This window comes from Cinclus cinclus, chromosome Z (assembly GCF_963662255.1).
Source record: "Cinclus cinclus chromosome Z, bCinCin1.1, whole genome shotgun sequence".
NCBI lineage: Eukaryota > Metazoa > Chordata > Aves > Passeriformes > Cinclidae > Cinclus > Cinclus cinclus.
The window spans coordinates 61,446,992-61,463,769 of NC_085084.1; the positions used below are offsets into that span (position 1 = coordinate 61,446,992).

At 37.5% G+C, this 16,778-nt stretch overlaps 1 protein-coding gene across 1 annotated transcript in view; it reads right to left on the reverse strand.

Annotated features, from left to right (window-relative positions):
• Positions 1 to 4,396: 4,396 nt before the first annotated feature.
• Positions 4,397 to 16,778, reverse strand: part of TBCA (tubulin folding cofactor A) — a 27,133-nt gene continuing 14,751 nt past the window's right edge. The window contains exons 2-4 of the mRNA XM_062513158.1: positions 15,272 to 15,377; positions 8,231 to 8,317; positions 4,397 to 5,568 (exon numbers count right to left, since the gene is read on the reverse strand). Coding sequence (XP_062369142.1) covers positions 5,488 to 5,568; positions 8,231 to 8,317; positions 15,272 to 15,377 — 274 coding nt within the window. The 3' untranslated portion in view covers positions 4,397 to 5,487. The remainder of the gene's footprint in view (positions 5,569 to 8,230; positions 8,318 to 15,271; positions 15,378 to 16,778) is intronic.

The following is a 16,778-nucleotide window of genomic DNA, read 5'->3' on the forward strand; positions in this document are numbered from 1 at the left end:
TGTATATTTTTTTATATCACTGTTTAAAACTTAAGTTTCAGTTATAACCTTCTTAATTTAAAAAACGTATAAACCCTTAGTTTACAGCTGTTTAATTTGCTTAACAAAGAATGTTTAGTTCATTGCATTTTTCCTCCACACAACATGTAAAAAAGGCAGTTTCCTCCCTTGGGCTGGTTAGAGTTCTTATTGCAATTTTGTTTGAATGTGACAAATGGTATTTGATGCATTCATGGAGGTGGTGTCCATCAGTAGGCACTGGTCATGATGAAGCCTTTGAGGAAGGAAGCTTCTTAACTCATTCGTTTCTTTGACAAGACTTCCTAGTTCTTATTTTGCTATACTTGTCTTCCCTTGAGTTTTGGCACTGGTTTTCTGTTCCCCACATGTCACCCAGCTCAAGTATGAGAATACAGTTCCCTCCTGCCACCACAAAATGCAATGGCGTTTCCTTCATTTGGGAAAATGGCAGGAGTGTGAAGGATGTATGTTTACCCTCAGGGAAACTGCAGTCCTGCTCAGCATGTTTTCTCCGATTTCTGCTGATGGCAGGATGACTGGGGGAAAGACCCCGTGGTCAGGTCTGGTATCAGGAGCTGTTCTGGCTTCTTACAAAACCTGTAGTGTTCTGGGTGTTAGTGTTCAAACCTTCCTTTTACAGGTTCAGCATTGGTTCAGTTTGGTGCCTAGGTATTGTGTATGTGACCTGAGAAAATGAAACATAACTCATTAGTCCTTTTATGGAGGCACTGATTTTTATACTTTATAAAATATGAAGTTAATCTTCTGTGTTGAAAACAGAAGACAAGCCAAATCTGATAGATTGGCTTTGAAAGATACTCTATTCATTTACGAATGATGTTTTTACTCATTTTTAACCTGTTTCTTCAGAAATGTGTAGAAGCTGTAAAAGAACAGAAAGCTGAGTCACTAAAAGCATCCAGAGGAATTTAATTTTATTTTCATCAACTAATCTACTCACTCATATCTATCTGTGTAAACTAATTACTTTTTTAATTAGGTAGCCTTTTTGATTGCTTATGGAGAGCTGTGGTGGAATTTACTGCTAATTATGCAGGGGCAGAAGGAGGCCTCTGGATTGTTAGGAAAGATGAGAAAATTTTATTTCCTTTTGTTGAAATTGAGAGCAAGCAGTAATTGATACATAAATAATGTGCATATTTTTCCAATTCCAACCTATTCAGCCCCTGTTAACCTTATTAATTGAGGCTCTTTCTGTGGGTTACTGAGTTTTCTTCCATCTAATGTAACATCTACAGTAACTTTAGAACAGTAAGAAAACAAAACTATTGTAGAAGTTTTTCTTCTTTCTGCTAAAGGTAATGTTAATGTTGTGTGGTTCTAGAGAGGTGATGTTTGCCCTGAAATGCTGGCTACTGAGATATGCTAGCAAGCAGTTCAAGAGTTGCTTTTTTCACTGTGGTTGAATTTGTATTCAGAAAACTGGGTAAGGTGGCAAATGCACATCCCTTTTGTCATCACTTTTGAAGTCTTAACCCCATAATTTGTATTTATCGTGAGCCCTCTTGTTACATATGGTAACACAGTATAACCAAGACTGCACATGGAAGAAGTGGTTCTCCACTGTATTTTCTGTTCAGTGTCCTTAGAAGTGGGTTCCCTGAGAGATCAGATGGGAGAAGGATTGTTAAGATGGTTAGGCCATAGACAACACATTTTCTTTTCCCTTTCCCCAGCCTGCAGTCGTGCTCTGAATCTGTATGAACACGAGCCTTTGAACTAAATTTGCTACTTCCCTTGCAGTTCTTTTCAGCAGGCCCCACAGCTCACTTCTCGACTTGCAAGTTCCATCCCTCTGATTTCAGTTACACTTCAAACTTTTGGCTTCCTATCTTTGCCCTGAATCAGCTCGTTTGTGCACAAATTAACACATAAAATAAAATGACAAGTGGGAACCTAAAGTATTTTTGACATTGTATGTGTTTGAGTGTTCAGAAATGTGAATAGGAAGTGAAAAATTAGGAAAATTTAGGAAAAAATAGTTAATCTGCTCCTTTTATTAAGGAAGACAATTGTCACCTTCTTTTAGTCCCGTCTGTTGTAATCTGCAGTGCAGCATCTGAAAAGTCAGGTCTGAATTGTCTGAATTGTCTCCTTTGAGGGGACTCTGCAGATCTCCTCTGTGCTGTATTCTAAGTTGTTAATTTCAGCTGTGTCACAAACTTATTGTGTGTTTGATGGATAGGTGTTGTTGAGAAAGGATGAATGCTCATCCCCTTTTGATGCTTTTCCCTAATATGTAAGTATGAGGCAGGATCAGCAGTCCCTGTGTCATGAATAGCTGAGCTGCCTGGTCAAGGGAAGACCTCTAGGAAGGCAGCTTCAACAGCCTCCATAGGCAGTCTGTTCCAGAGCTTCATTTATCTTAGTTGTTTTCTGAGGAAGAAACCTGTCCAATATTTTTTTCCCCTCATTGTAACTCAAGCTCATTGAATCTTATTGTCTGCCAAGAAAATGGTATTATTTTCTTCTGTAATTCTGTATATGCTTGAAGACTATAGCCATTACTACCCTCAGTATTTTCCAGGCTAAAATGTCTTTTGCACAGACCAGTTTTCAGTCCTTTTAGTAGTTTTCACTGTTTTCCTCTGAATCCTTATTTGTTACAATCCTCTATCCCTTTTAGTTGCAGCTTCTAGCTACAGTAATGTTTCTACACGAAACCTTTCTAATAAGAAGGGCAGTGTAAGGGTTGTTGCCCATGTCTTACGAGCTAAGCTAGAATTCTTCTATATCTCTCAGAAATTGTATCCTGTGTTTATTTTTACTACATTGGTACAGTAGAAAATTGCTGCTGCCATGTGTAAGTTTCTTTTCTTATTTAAATATGTCCTTACTAAAATAAGTATTTTACATTTTCTCCAGTTTGTCAGAAACCTTTTGATTTCTGATATTGGTCCTTGAAGATACTAAACCTTGTATCACCCACATAGTAAATGCACACACTTCCTATTCTACTTCTTTCTTCATACAGGTCTGTTGAAGAGAACTGTACCTTTTGGGTTAATCAGACCATCCAATTTTAGTAGTAAATTCTTGGTGACTGCTGTCTTAAGAAGCTTTGCAGTCACCTGTCTTACTAACGTGGCAATTCTGAGGCCCTGAGTCTAGTAGGAGTAAGTATGGCTCGGTTATTGAGCAAGGACTTGAAGTCCCTCCCACATACCCCAGGTGTTATAATGCAGATTGACTGCAGCTCCATTGAAAGGTTCCACCAGAGATCAGTTAGGTAGATTGCCAAAACAGGATGTTGTTATGGGGAAACAGAACATCTCTGGTATGGTTTAGGCTTTTGTGGATTAAACCCAAAATACTTGTGTACAGTTAGCTCTTTCCTTCTCCTAAAAGATGTTGGCAGTCTGAAAACGTGCTGCTGAACCTTCAGAAGTTAGTTCCAGAGGCATCTGGAGACAAAGTATTTTCAGGTGTGAACATACCTTGATTTTCATCTGGGAGGATGGCTACTTCCTGTACTGTAGAATATGCTCATTTTTATAGAACTTAGTTGTAGGGCAGAGTATCGTCTTGATTCATGCAGTAGTAGGGAGCTAGGAAATGGCTTGGACAGAGATGTTTTAGGCAAACTTCAGAAACCACTCACTCTGGAAATTAATGCACCAAGAAACTTTTCCTGGAGCTTATGTGGTAGTTAAAGGCCATGTGACTTTCATTCTAAATGCCAGCTACAGCCGTGTGACAGTCCTGCTTGCTTTCAGTCACTATAGGTCACACCTGTTTAGCTTTCACATGCATGAGGTACTCAGCTACTGCACATCATTTTTCTATGGGCTTGTTTCCACAAGTATGTATTCTTTCTTCTGAAGAAGAGCAATTTTTGTTTTAAACCCTGCTTTTTACCCAGCAGACTTGGCAACTCCCTACACTTCCTTTTCAGCTCAGCATTTATTCACCACACTCCACTCAATGGCTGCACGCAGACTCATGCTGACTCACACAATCCACTTTGTGCACTCCGGACACCTTATCCAGTGAGGGTCCATAGAAGAAACTAGGTGAAATGAGTATTCAAAGACAGGTGGTTTCCTCAACAGCAGTTCATATGTGCTGTGACCCAGGCAGTGTCCTCTTGGTGGTTCCATGTCTAGAACCCAATGCTGGGGTAAGATACACATGTTCTCTTACAGAACTGTACTGTCAAAACAGGTTTCACCTCTGAGCCCTCTAGAGTACTGGTCTAGGGTCACTTCAGAAGTAGATCATTCTGACTCATTCAATCAGCAGTCTTTTGGTGTTCATCTGTAAGAGGAGGGCTTAAGGGTGATGGAGAAGGTGACATTACTGTAAATGTGCTTAAGGAACATAAGTAAATACTGAAACGGCAGTTTACTCAAACTCGGGCAAATTAACAAAGAATTTTATTGAGTATTCAATTTAGCACCACACAAAAGGTACACTGTGCTTTGTGTTGCCTTTAAGAAACATGCCAGAACACTTTCAAACTAGAAAAAACTAATGTAAAAAGCTTTCCTGTTTATCAACAGAACTTACTACTTGCTTTAGAGAAGCTACTCTGAAAAAAAAACACAGCTTTTGAACATTATGTTTTAATGGTCTTCCAGGCAGACTAAGTGTTGTTCCCTTACCCATTAGCTCCCACTAGCTCTCTTTCATGTCCTGGGGTTTGAATTTTCTTAAAAAAAAAAAAAAATCACTTAGGCCAAGGTGCTTTCAAGAAAAGCATTCAGTCCAGAACTCTTAGTAGCAGGTGCAACTCACAATATACTTGTCACCTGCTAAATTCTGTTTGCTGAAAAGTAGAAGAATTTTGATGCACAGAAGTTATATGAATTGGGCTCTATGACTCAGTGCCATGCACACTGACAAAGATCTGGAATCAGCTTCTGTCTTGGACACAAAGATAAATAAGGAGTACATACTTGATAAAACTACAAAAACAAATTGCACCATAGAAAAAAGATAAGTGACTAGAAAGGGTTATTTGGTCTAACTTCTCTTTCGGTACAGATTTTTATGCTGTAATGGCTTGAAATTATTTCAAATATAAGGTGCCTCTAAAGCCCATGTCAGGGGGTCAGAACAAGATGGAACCTTTCCAACCCAAACCATTCTATAATGCTATTTCATTCTAAAATATTTACTGGTCCCTCACATAGCCAAATTTTGTTTCTTACTCTGAACTGTTCAGATTTAAGTTCTCTGTATTAACTATTACACTTACTTTAAATGGGCTTTATTTTTCTCTTTTTTAATTGAGGTGAACTAGAAATATATATATTTTTAACCTGAATATGGAATATACAAATGTTTCAGAACATTCTTTATTTGATGCACCTTGCAGTTAGAGAAAGCTCAGTTTGCATAAAGGGAACTTTAGCAAGTCAACAATAGTAGTAGAGCAGTAGTCAGATGAAACTGTGGAATGAACCCCGCGCTAATGCATATAAAGGGAGAATTGGAAAACAGTTAGGCTTCCAGCTTCACTGACTCCAGTATGGAACGTGCTTCTTTATACTCTTCAGCTTCTTCCAATTCTTTTTCATTTTCCTGTAATCAAAACCAACATTTTTGAGTACTCTGAAAATAACTGTTGTGGGATTAAATTAAAAAAAGGTAAAAAACCTGCTAACAAATAAGGGGAAGGCTGAGGTATTCAATATTTTTATCTTACTGGCAGCTTCTTCCTACACCTCTCAAGTGGATGGCCTACAAAATAGGGGCTGGGAGAGAAAGTCCCTCTCAGTCTAAGTAAAGATCAGATTCATGACAACCTGAGCAATCTGAACATACCTAAGTCTATGGCACCTGACAAGATGCTTCCCAGAGTCCTGAGGGAATTGACTGATGCAGTTGCCATGCTCTTCTCTATGACATTTGGAAAGTCATGCAGTCAGGTGAAGTCCTTAAAGACTGCTGAGAGGGAATTGCCATTGTGGACTATATGGTTCCTCACAACATCCTTGTCTAAATTGGAGATGTGTATTTGATGAGTGAACTAGACAAGGAATTGGCTGGATGGTCGCAGCCAGAGAACTGGTCAGTGACTCAATGTCTGGATGGAGATCAGTGACCAGTGGTGTCCTCTGGGGGTCTTTACAGTGACCAGTGTTATTTAATATCTTCATTAATGACACAGAAAATGTGCTGGTAACACCAAGCTGAGTAGCTCAGCTGATGCACCTGAGAGATGGGATGCTATCCAGAGGGACCTGGACAAGCTTTAGAAGTGGGTCCATGGAAAACTGGTGTGTTTTAACAAGGCCATGTGCAAGGTGCTGCACCTTGGTGCCAACACAGGCTGGGGATGGACAGATCAGAGCAACCCTGCCCAGAAGGACTTGGGGGTGCTGGTGGGTGAGAGGCTGGACATGACCCAGCCATGGGCACTCCCAGCCCAGAGAGCCAAAGGTGTGCTGGGCTGCATCCAGAGCAGTGTGGGCAGCAGGGCAGGGAGGGGATTCTGCCCCTCTGCTCTGCTCTGCTGAGACCCCACCTGCAGTGCTGCACCCAGCTCTGGGGTCCCAGCACAGCAAGGACATGGACCTGCTGGAGGGAGTCCAGAGGAGGGCACCAAGATGATCCAAGAATTGGAGCACCTCCCTTTCTGGACAGGCTGAGAGTTGAGTTTGTTCAGCCTGGAGAAGAGAGGGCTTTGGGCAACCCTCATAGCAGCCTTTCAGTACTTCATGAGGGCCTACAAGAAAGATGGGGACAGATGTGTTAGTAAGGCCTGTTGTGACAGGATAAGTGGTGGTGATGGTTTTAAACTAAAAGAGAATAGATTCAGACTAGATAAAAGAAGATTTTTACAGTGAGGGTGGTGAAGAACTGGGACATGTTGCCCAGAGAGGTGGTAGGTGCCATATCCATGTAAATACTCAATGTCAGGCTGGATGGGGCTCTAAGCAACCTGATGTAGTTGGAAGATGTTCCTGGTCATTGCAACGGAGTTGGAACAGATGATCTTTGAAGGTTCATTCCAACCCAAATTATTCTATGAAATGAGGAATATACCATTTTTGAAAACACACATTCTATGTTACTCAATGCACAGGTAAATTCTTTTGTCCAGCTTAAGGTCCCAGGAAATGGCTGTCATGTGCAAGTGGATCTGACCTATGCATACCTTTATTTGATGGTTTTTAATATTTAAAACCAAGAACAAACTTCTGACCAAGAATACTCTTAGAAAAATGCTTAAATAGACCAACAATTGTAAAACATACTAGGATACAGTACATTTTTAATAAATGCATTGAAGGCGAGCTAAGTACAGAAAGCAACACATGAAGACTTCCAAGTTCTTAACAACAGTAACTGCCCCCATTCCTTGTTTTAAGTTTGCATACTGTGAATCAATAGTACCATTTCTGTATGCCACTGACATTTAGACTGACTAACTGTTCAGTAACTAGTTGAATGACAAAAGACCCTAAATCCTGCCATGTACTGAGCATTTATTTTGGCAAACAGTAGAGACAGACTACCTAAGATTAGGATACCTTGACTTTTTTCCATTAAAAAAGTATTTGTATTTTAGTTATCACTGTATCTGGGACATAATTTAGGGTGTATATTTTTAGCCTCACAATACCATTTATTGTGCCCCAACATGTGTAGCTGAATTCTTGATTGGAAGGTGGCTTTTAAAATAAGTATTATCATCTCCAAATGTAGTATAGGTTCAGTACAGTAGTACAACATACTCTTTATAACTGAATGTATTTTTATCTTAAAAACAGAGCAGTACTGCTCACTTCACTAATAAAACATTAAGCAATACACAGCAAGGACTCCTCTGACTTGTCTATCGTATAGTAAGAGTAGTAACCAAAATATTTTGATAATTTCAGTTCCCTACAAGCATATTATATACATTTATACTGTCTATAAAACCTGAAGTAGGTGAACTAATTTTTCTGATGATGGAACTAGTACAGGAGTTCTGAGTCCATTTTCACAGTCTGGGATAAGTGTATGTTCAGTGTATATTAAGATAGCTTCTAACACACACAGTGTCCACAGACTGAAGACCAAATCTGCAAAGATAGTTATCTGAAGGAAAATACTGGTGTCTTATAGGATGCTGGTCTTGGGATCTACAGAAGCTAATACTTTAATCCAGTTTTTACTTGCTGCAGTTGTTTATCCAAGTGCACCTAGGAACTGCAGCACTTCTTGATCAGTTGGGGTGTGATGCAATACTCACTAGTAGTTGAGTAAGCTCTGCATGTGCAACTTCTAGTCTGCGCTGGCAGTCCGGAATCATCATTCGTGATTCTTGTAGGATCTCAATCTGTGAAAATCAGAAGCCAATGAGATTAGAATATATTCCAGATAGAAAACATTATCTTTTAGGGTAAGCAATCTAGTAATTATCTAAGATCTTCAGAACAGTTGCATCTATTTTCTGAATAGGCTTCTTTTGTTAAAAGACACTCACTTAGCATAATTGCTTAAACTCTATTAATTTATAGGACACTTCCATTTACCCTGTGCTTAACTGAATCTCAAGTATAAAGTGCAAGACAGTATTTAGAATAATCTTCCCCTCAGGCAAAAAGTACAGCTTAGTAAGGTTTTCAGGTTTTCAATTGTTAAAAAGTCTATTTAAAACAAACTTTCTCCTGCTGTCATGAAGCAGCTTCATCCAAAAGGGGATCAGCTGGTTATATAAATATCTCCTGCATCTTTTGGGTAATAAAGAAAAAGAATGTTCAGATAATACCCCATAGAGATAATTACTGCATGAAAAAAGTTATTGAGTTATTGATCACATTGTGTGCAGACTGCAGGAGGCTCTGACTGAAAGACAAAGGTAAAGAAAAATGAAAAGCAAAGACCAGCAGGCTCATATTTTTGATGCTTATCATGCATAAAAAGTTATTACATATCCTTGTGCTTCATTTTAGGAGAAAGATTATTCTCACCATGCACTTTGCACAAAATTACTAAACTGGCACCCCACTGAATCTGGAAATCCTGCCACCTCCTAAAGAAAACCACATCAATGTTAAGGAAGGGAACATTTATTTCGTGGAGCATTTCTGGATCTGAACATCAAACATTGAGAAGAAAATATATGCAGAGTTGTTCAGTAATATTAAATCTATTTAGAAATGAAAATCTGTTAGCTGTTTAGATATCAAACATCTCTGTTCAGGATAACCTGCAACAGAGAGCCTCCCCTTTAAATGGCTTTTTTTCTTTCTGTCATTCTTATGTTGTATTGTCCTACTAATATTAATACTGCTGTACCAAAAGATCATTGTAGAAGGGATGTTAAACTGAAGCTAAGAATGTGTTTATGTATTCAGGAAGGCTTTATTTAACAAGATATTATCATCAAGCGTTTAAGTATCACTTAGTCCATTTGGTTTTAAAAGAAAAAACTTCAGTTTCTAATTTTACATTTTGATTAATCAGTGTAATAGAATGAAGTGTGCCATAAACTGCTTGAGATGATGCCTTTTGCTTTATGCAGTAGAATACCTACAGGAGTGAGAATATCCAAAAATTACTTCCTTTCACCACATACTAAGTATTTGTGTGTTGTAAAGCTGGCAGCTGGCAGATAATACAAAATTAGTAACTTACTTGATATGTGCCACTAGATAAGCGACCTGAGAAGGCCCATGAAAGTCTAGAATCTATAAAATACAGTCCTGCCTGCTCTAAGAAATGAACAAATCTACCCAAATCATTCTATTCAAAACAATATTTGACTGACTTCCAAAGGGTTACCCAAGCTTTATTTACATATGCCAGGGGTGCAATAATGAATAAAAATCAGAAGGATGATAAATCCTAGAACTATATTCAGTAGGTGCAAACAGCTGGAGACTAGAACAGGAATTTTGTGGAACCATTATGATTTAACTTCTGCATAAACTGCTTTCTTTTCAAGTAATGCTGATAATCCCAGATAAGACAATTTACTTTTACAAATATACACAGTGAAGTCAAAAGTTCAAATAATTATATAAGCTTTATGACTGGATTTTTAAAAGTGTTCTCCAAATTCTATCAAAATTCTCTCCAACTTTCAGACAGAACTGTAAGGGTGACAAGTACGATAGCCACTCAAACTCCAAAGCCAGGCGTTGCAGCCATTTCCATCCCTGTGACATGCACTGCAGCTACTCAAATTCCACTGACCAGACCAGAGGAATTCCAGCTCCAGCTAAGGACTGTTGTTTAAACCCAGACAGCAACTAGTACCAGGCAGCTGCTCACTTGCTCCTGCCCCCAGCCTAGTGGGGAGAAGATAACAGGAAGAAAAGGTAAATTTTGTGGATTGAGATGAGAACAATTTAGTAACTTTAAGAAATACAGTAATAATAATGAGGGAGGGAGGGAGGGAGAGATAGCAGTTTTTATCAGCTTCAAAAAAACCCCAGAAAGTGAGTATGTTGATTTGGGTTTTTATCCCAACTGACCCACATCTAACCAAGAGGTTTAGAGATATGGATATCTACAAATAATTTGAAAGCAACAACAACAACAACAAAATCCCCTAGTAAACCCCAAACAAACTCCATAGGACCCTCCGTGCTCTTAGAAGAATACACTGATATTCTACTGGGTCACAGGGTATAATGGCAGTGCTGTTTCATGAGACAAGAGTGCTGTTCTGAACAGAGGAGATGGGCTAAAAACCATGACAAATGTAAATGAGTCATATATGTACCAATTATATACACAAAAATTAATATATACTCTAGCTTATAAATACTGTCACACAATCACTTGCCCATTTTCTGTTGCACAGATAATCCTAACAGTATGGATCCACTCAAAGATGGCAGAGATAAGGAAAAGACATGCAGATAGTTGTTTGATAAAACAAGTGCTACTGGTTTGAACTACTTTTCCTCAAAAAGCCTGTAAAACACTTGGAATCCATTGACTAATTACAGCCATGTCTGGTGGAAAGACCTAAAAGAGAAAAGTAATCTCTAACTATCAAAAAGGTTCCAAAATTTAGTAATCCCAGTAAGTAAAATTAGTAGTGCACAATAAATAATCATTCTAAGGCTACTGGTTGGCTAATCCATATTTGTAACTTTAAATCCTCACCATTGCAGTACTCCTCATCTCAGTAATAAACAGGATTAGTATCAATGCACTGGGCCTTGGTAATATCATTGTGCTCAGGATTGTGGTGTAGGGATATAGGGACTACAGCATAGATAGTGTAGGAAGAAGCTGGGCATAGGGAAGGCAAAAACTCAAAGGAGATATAGCATTAGGGTGAATTTGGACAGAAAAAGACCCCACAAATACACAAAAGAATTGTAGGAAGCAGAGTTTTATGAGTTCTACTTCTTTTCAGACCCAAAATAAGCTTGAACTCTCTCCACAAGTACAGGATACAACAGCACAATTGCTGTAGGCAAGCTGTCAAATACATTGATCAAAAGACTCCTGAAGGACCTTGAAGGAAAGCTTTAAAAAAAGAACAGTTTTGTTTCTGCAGTGCTTGAATGCTTCAAGAATGGTCAAGTGTCAACAACAAACCACCTACCACTTCTACCATGAAAACTGATGGAGGAGGAGAAAATCCTCTAGATGTAATACCCTGGTATTTCAAATGAGTTTTCTTTGCAGCTCCTCTCAGGTAAGATCTAATCCTGTTTCTTCTAAAGCAGATCACTTTAGGACATTAAAGACAAAGTTTGGAACCCAAAAGGTACCTATATCTACTTAGATAAGGAGAATGCTCTTTGCAGAACAGAAGGGGAAAAGGAAGATTACAGTAATACTTTTTCATAATTTGGTTTCTTTCATGAAGTTTGAATGCCTCTTTAATACCAGGTCTGTGTTAGGAATACTATCTTGTACTTGATCCAGAGAATTCCAAGTTGCTAGCTTTTCAGTAAACAAACTGTGCTTGTTAATGATACTGTCAAAATACATAAGGAGAAGCATTAGATCTCCACTTGCATTTCCATTACCTCTTTAACAAGCATCTAGATCTAGAATTCCTATTATTAAACAGAGATCATATATTCTTAGGGGGCAGATAAACTAATTATGCAAATAATGAGACTGATGTGAAACTGCACATTTAATCTAATCTTAGTCAATCTGTAAGAAGAATGAAGCTTTGAACCAATCATGGGGGGCTGGAAAGAGCTAAGAATGTAAAAAGCCAACTAAACTAACCAGAGTATTTCTTTGAGGCTAAACAGATTAAAAGTTCTAGAACATTACAACCTTCCTTTCAGCAAGAAGTCATGCAGTAGCAAGATAAGCAACAAATTACCATCTTCCACATTATTTTCCAAAATAGTAAATAGTTTCCAAATGCATGTCTTTTCAGCTATTTCAGAAGGCACTCCTTCACTGAACAAAGCAGGAGAAATATTGCAATTTCCACAAATAATTATAAAAGTCTGTGCATTAGCAATATGTACCTTATATACTCTTATGTACTTTTTGATACATGGAGTTTAAATTCAATGTTAAATCCCCTGCATTTTTAATTCATTTAGAAATTACATTACTGAAGAAGTTCAAACTGTAGAATTACATTTCAAAAGCCGAAAATTTACCACTTATCAGTAAAAATGCTGCCAATTAGCAAAACCACCAGAGTATATCTACAAGCCCAGAGAGTGGAAACATGGAGTAGATACCTTGCTTTTCCCCTCCTCACAAGTCTCAAGATAAAAACATAATCTGTGAAAGGATGTTTATTTATATATGAACAACCACAGAAGTACAGAAAGCTACAGGTTTCTATGATTAGTCTGCAGTCGAATGATACTGTGTGAAAATTTTCTATTTAAGTAGTATCATGAAGTTATGTGGAAGGTCTTCATATATTGAGAATTGTTGTAACTGTGTAGAAGGCAAGAGTTCATTAAGTCAAAATCTATGGAGAGGTAGAACTACACTACTTCTTGCTATGCAGAGAAACTCTAAGCAGAATTTGCACGTGGTGGAATAAATCAGAAGTATTTTAATATATATTACCGTAAGAAAGTCTTCTTGCATGCTACAGTGGAATCTTCAAATTATAATTTTTATCAGTGTCTACCAGCATTGCAAGAAAACTGTCCTTTCTGCTTTTCTGGTATTGAACCTGTTCCTCATAAAGCAAGACTTTCTGGACAGGACAGTTCAGGTGAAGGCTAGCAAGTAACAACTGCCAACCCCCCCAGATGGTCTCTGCCTTAGCTAGAGAACAGGTGAGTCCACTGGAACCATGAACTGCCCCAAATGCCTAAGGAGCTAGGAGAAAAATACTGAGACAAGCCCCATTGTTTTACAAAGGGACTGATCCCTCATTACAGACCAGACATACTCTACAGACTACATATGCTGTAGGAATAATATAAAATGAAATTAAAACCTACTATATCATGAGAAAGTATTGCGTTTAAGCATTTTAAGAAGCCTTCCCTGAACTCCAGATTGTTTTGTGCATGTATATATATACATAAATACAGACACAGATACATGATTTAGCCAATACCTCTGCTAAACTAATAGTTAAAAATATTCTTCTAAGTCTCAAGTGACTGAATTTGTTTCTACCCCCCAAATGTTACTTTTCATTACCAAAATAAAGACTGTAACTGTATTTTAAGAATTATCCACCCTAGAACAGAAATTAGAGATTATAACAAGAAGCAATTCTTAAAATGTGTGACTACAGATTTTTTTTCTGAAAAACATCTCAAAGTCTTCTGTATCTAAAATACTGTTCTGAGCTAACTCTCCTGGTACTATATAACTTTCTTTGAAGTCTCAAAATTTTTAATAACCTAAAATATTAACTTCCCGAATGCAAAGTGCACTAAGTAAACAAGAAGTGAAGATGTCATTGGAGGAACTGATTGCTTTCGAAATGGATCAGGCAATTTCTGAATGAATTAAGACTATTTTCTGTGAAGGCTTTTGTTATTGGTCTCTGAAAATACCTTCAAGTAGTATGTAACAATTTCAGTAGACGTTCACAGCCATCGCTGTTTTGACTTTCATGGTATCTTGCAAGTCACTATGGAAATACCATGATGCAGTCAAATAATCTGATGAATGGGCAACACTAAAAATAGAAATTCATTAGATCTTGTTAGCACCAGATCTTCAGAAGGGCTACTATTTTGTAGATCTTCAAGTCTCAGTCTGGTGAGGCGGAAGTCAGCTCCATTCTATAAATACAAATCTTTATTTGTACACAGATTCTTTATTTGTATTTCATTCCCATGGCATAATGAAAGCAAGGCAGGACATAGACATATGAACTGAACTATGAATTCACTAAAAACAGTTGGTCTAGCTTCTTCTAAAATGGCTTTATCCTATCTTTTTTTAATTTTGTATTTGAATTCTATTTAACCTATTCTTCCATTGTTTAAAAATAAAGATGACAGGATGCCACAAGGTTGTATTTATGACTATTACGTGAAAATAATTTTAGTTTACAGTTTTGATTTCTGTGAAGATTTGAGAGAAAGCATCTGGGAAATACTTGGTACAAAAACATAATCAAAAAGTAACATAGTTGAAAAAAAACAAAGAACTCAATGAAACACAGATATCTCAACTTCTATAGAGAATAAACACCAATCTCCTAAACACAAGCCTCCTTCTCGTGAGCAGCAAATGTGACACTTTTTCTCACTGAAAGTTATGTACCAACTATCTGCAACCACCATCCTCGTGGGAAACCTAAGAAAAAATGTAATCATACTGTAATAGTGATACTGAACCATACTCTTGAGCAGACCAAAGTACAGCATGTGCCCTCCTAATCTATGACTCTGCAGCTGCACACCCACTGCTCTCTTTCTCTGAGGTTTGTGATTTTACCAAAAGGATACTAGTGTACTTAAGAGCTGAAATGTTTCCCCTTCTTATTAACTATCATGCATTCTCACCTTGCTGTAACATTTGAGTTAGCAGCAAGCACTTGGTTTCCCTACATCCATCCAGACCTGTATTTACTGCAGGTTCTTTGTATTTCTGAGAAAGAGTTCATGCTGGTCTCATACAGTTAGTGATTAACAGCCATCCTGACACCAAGTGCTAAGTGATTAATATATATAAACTATAATCCTTTTAAGTTAACAAACACCTTGAAGAAATTTCTATGGCTGCTTTTTATGACAGGACTTTAGTCTAGTATTTATATAACAAGAGTCTAGAAAAATGTACAGGAGATTCCTCTTTCTAAAAATTACTATGACTAAATGAAAACAAATAAGGATTTTATAAAACAAGTTCTAGGATAGTTTACCTGCTTCTTAATTCCATAATCATCACATGCTTCAGCTTTCATTTTCTCAATCTTTTCTTCTTGCTGTTTTGCTTCTTTTTCATACATAATTTTTTCTTTTGCCAGCCTGCAATTAACAACCAAGTGATTGCGTTAATCTTGCTCTATTACAGTAAAAAGTTACATAAATGAAAACAGCCCCCCCACTCAAAAGTTACAGGCCTGGAAAACAACATGCAGTTTTATAAAAAAAAGAATTTTAACCACTGTGAAAAACTATCTAGGAAATTATTAATTTAGCTATAATATATAAAGAGGATTTTCTCCACTTATCTTGATGCTGATTTGGGGGTCACAGACAAAGTAACAGTTCCATAATATGTACTACAACAATTTTCTTTAGTTCCCGTCCTTCAAAGGAAAAGGAATCCATGTTTTAATCCTAATAAGGAATCATACTTGGGAGCAGGATGCTTTTTGCTAACAAGTATAGATTGTAGAGTAATATAAAAGGTCAGAGAAATATTAATCTAGTCTATATGATGTCCTACAGTACATTGCAATCTCATTAGCAAACTTTAGTATTTGTTGTTACTGCAATTTTGCTGTTGCATCTCCCACTTTATTATATGTATTAGGTGTATGTTAGATTACTCAATACTAGATATGAACCAACATCCTTCAGGATCTGAAAAATACTGGAACAATTTCTCTTCAGCTAGTTCAGGAGGAGAACAAACACTGAGATACTACTGCAGACCTGATATCATGCTGAAGAGAATCCTTCCTCAAAGAGTAAGATCAATCTACAGAAGATTGATTGGAGAGAATTTAACATCCAAAAGAACATAATCATCCAAGAGGCAAAGAATATATTATACAATGAAAAGAGAATAAATAAAGGTCTAGTAGAGAGCTTCATGACCACATTAGTGCATCAGTGCAAATGAATTCATAATTTGTCAGTTAAGTGCACTAGGAGTGCTGAGGATGGACAGAATGTTATTTGGGTGTCAAGAACCTCTGTGAACTGAAGCTGCCACAAAAGCACCACTGCAGTTGTATGGCAAAAAAAAAAAAAATCAATTTTTTAATAAATATACTGATAGTGCAACAGCTGGAACTCTCCCTGTTTTTTACAAGAGTATATTTGCTAAAATAGCCCTAAGCCATGGCTCCACAGCAGTCAGTCTAAGCTGGGCTGTAGCAACACACCTGAACTCCATGGAGTCACACAACCAGAAAGAGCCGTCAGCTTTACAAAGCATCTTCAGCTGTTTGCAGAGCACACACTCTGGGTATTGACTAGGCCAATTTCTACAAGTAAGCCAAGTACTAGCTTTGAGAAGCAGAATTGGAGAAAGACAGGAGCCTAATTACTAATAATAAAGACTCTAAATGAGTAGCTGTAATTCCAGCTACTGGAACTAGTGCCAGTATTAGCATCAGTAAATATTGATTTAAATAGAAGATGAGTTAATTGTTTGATCAAGGTTACCTGATTTAATTCCAGACAGTATTAGTTGCC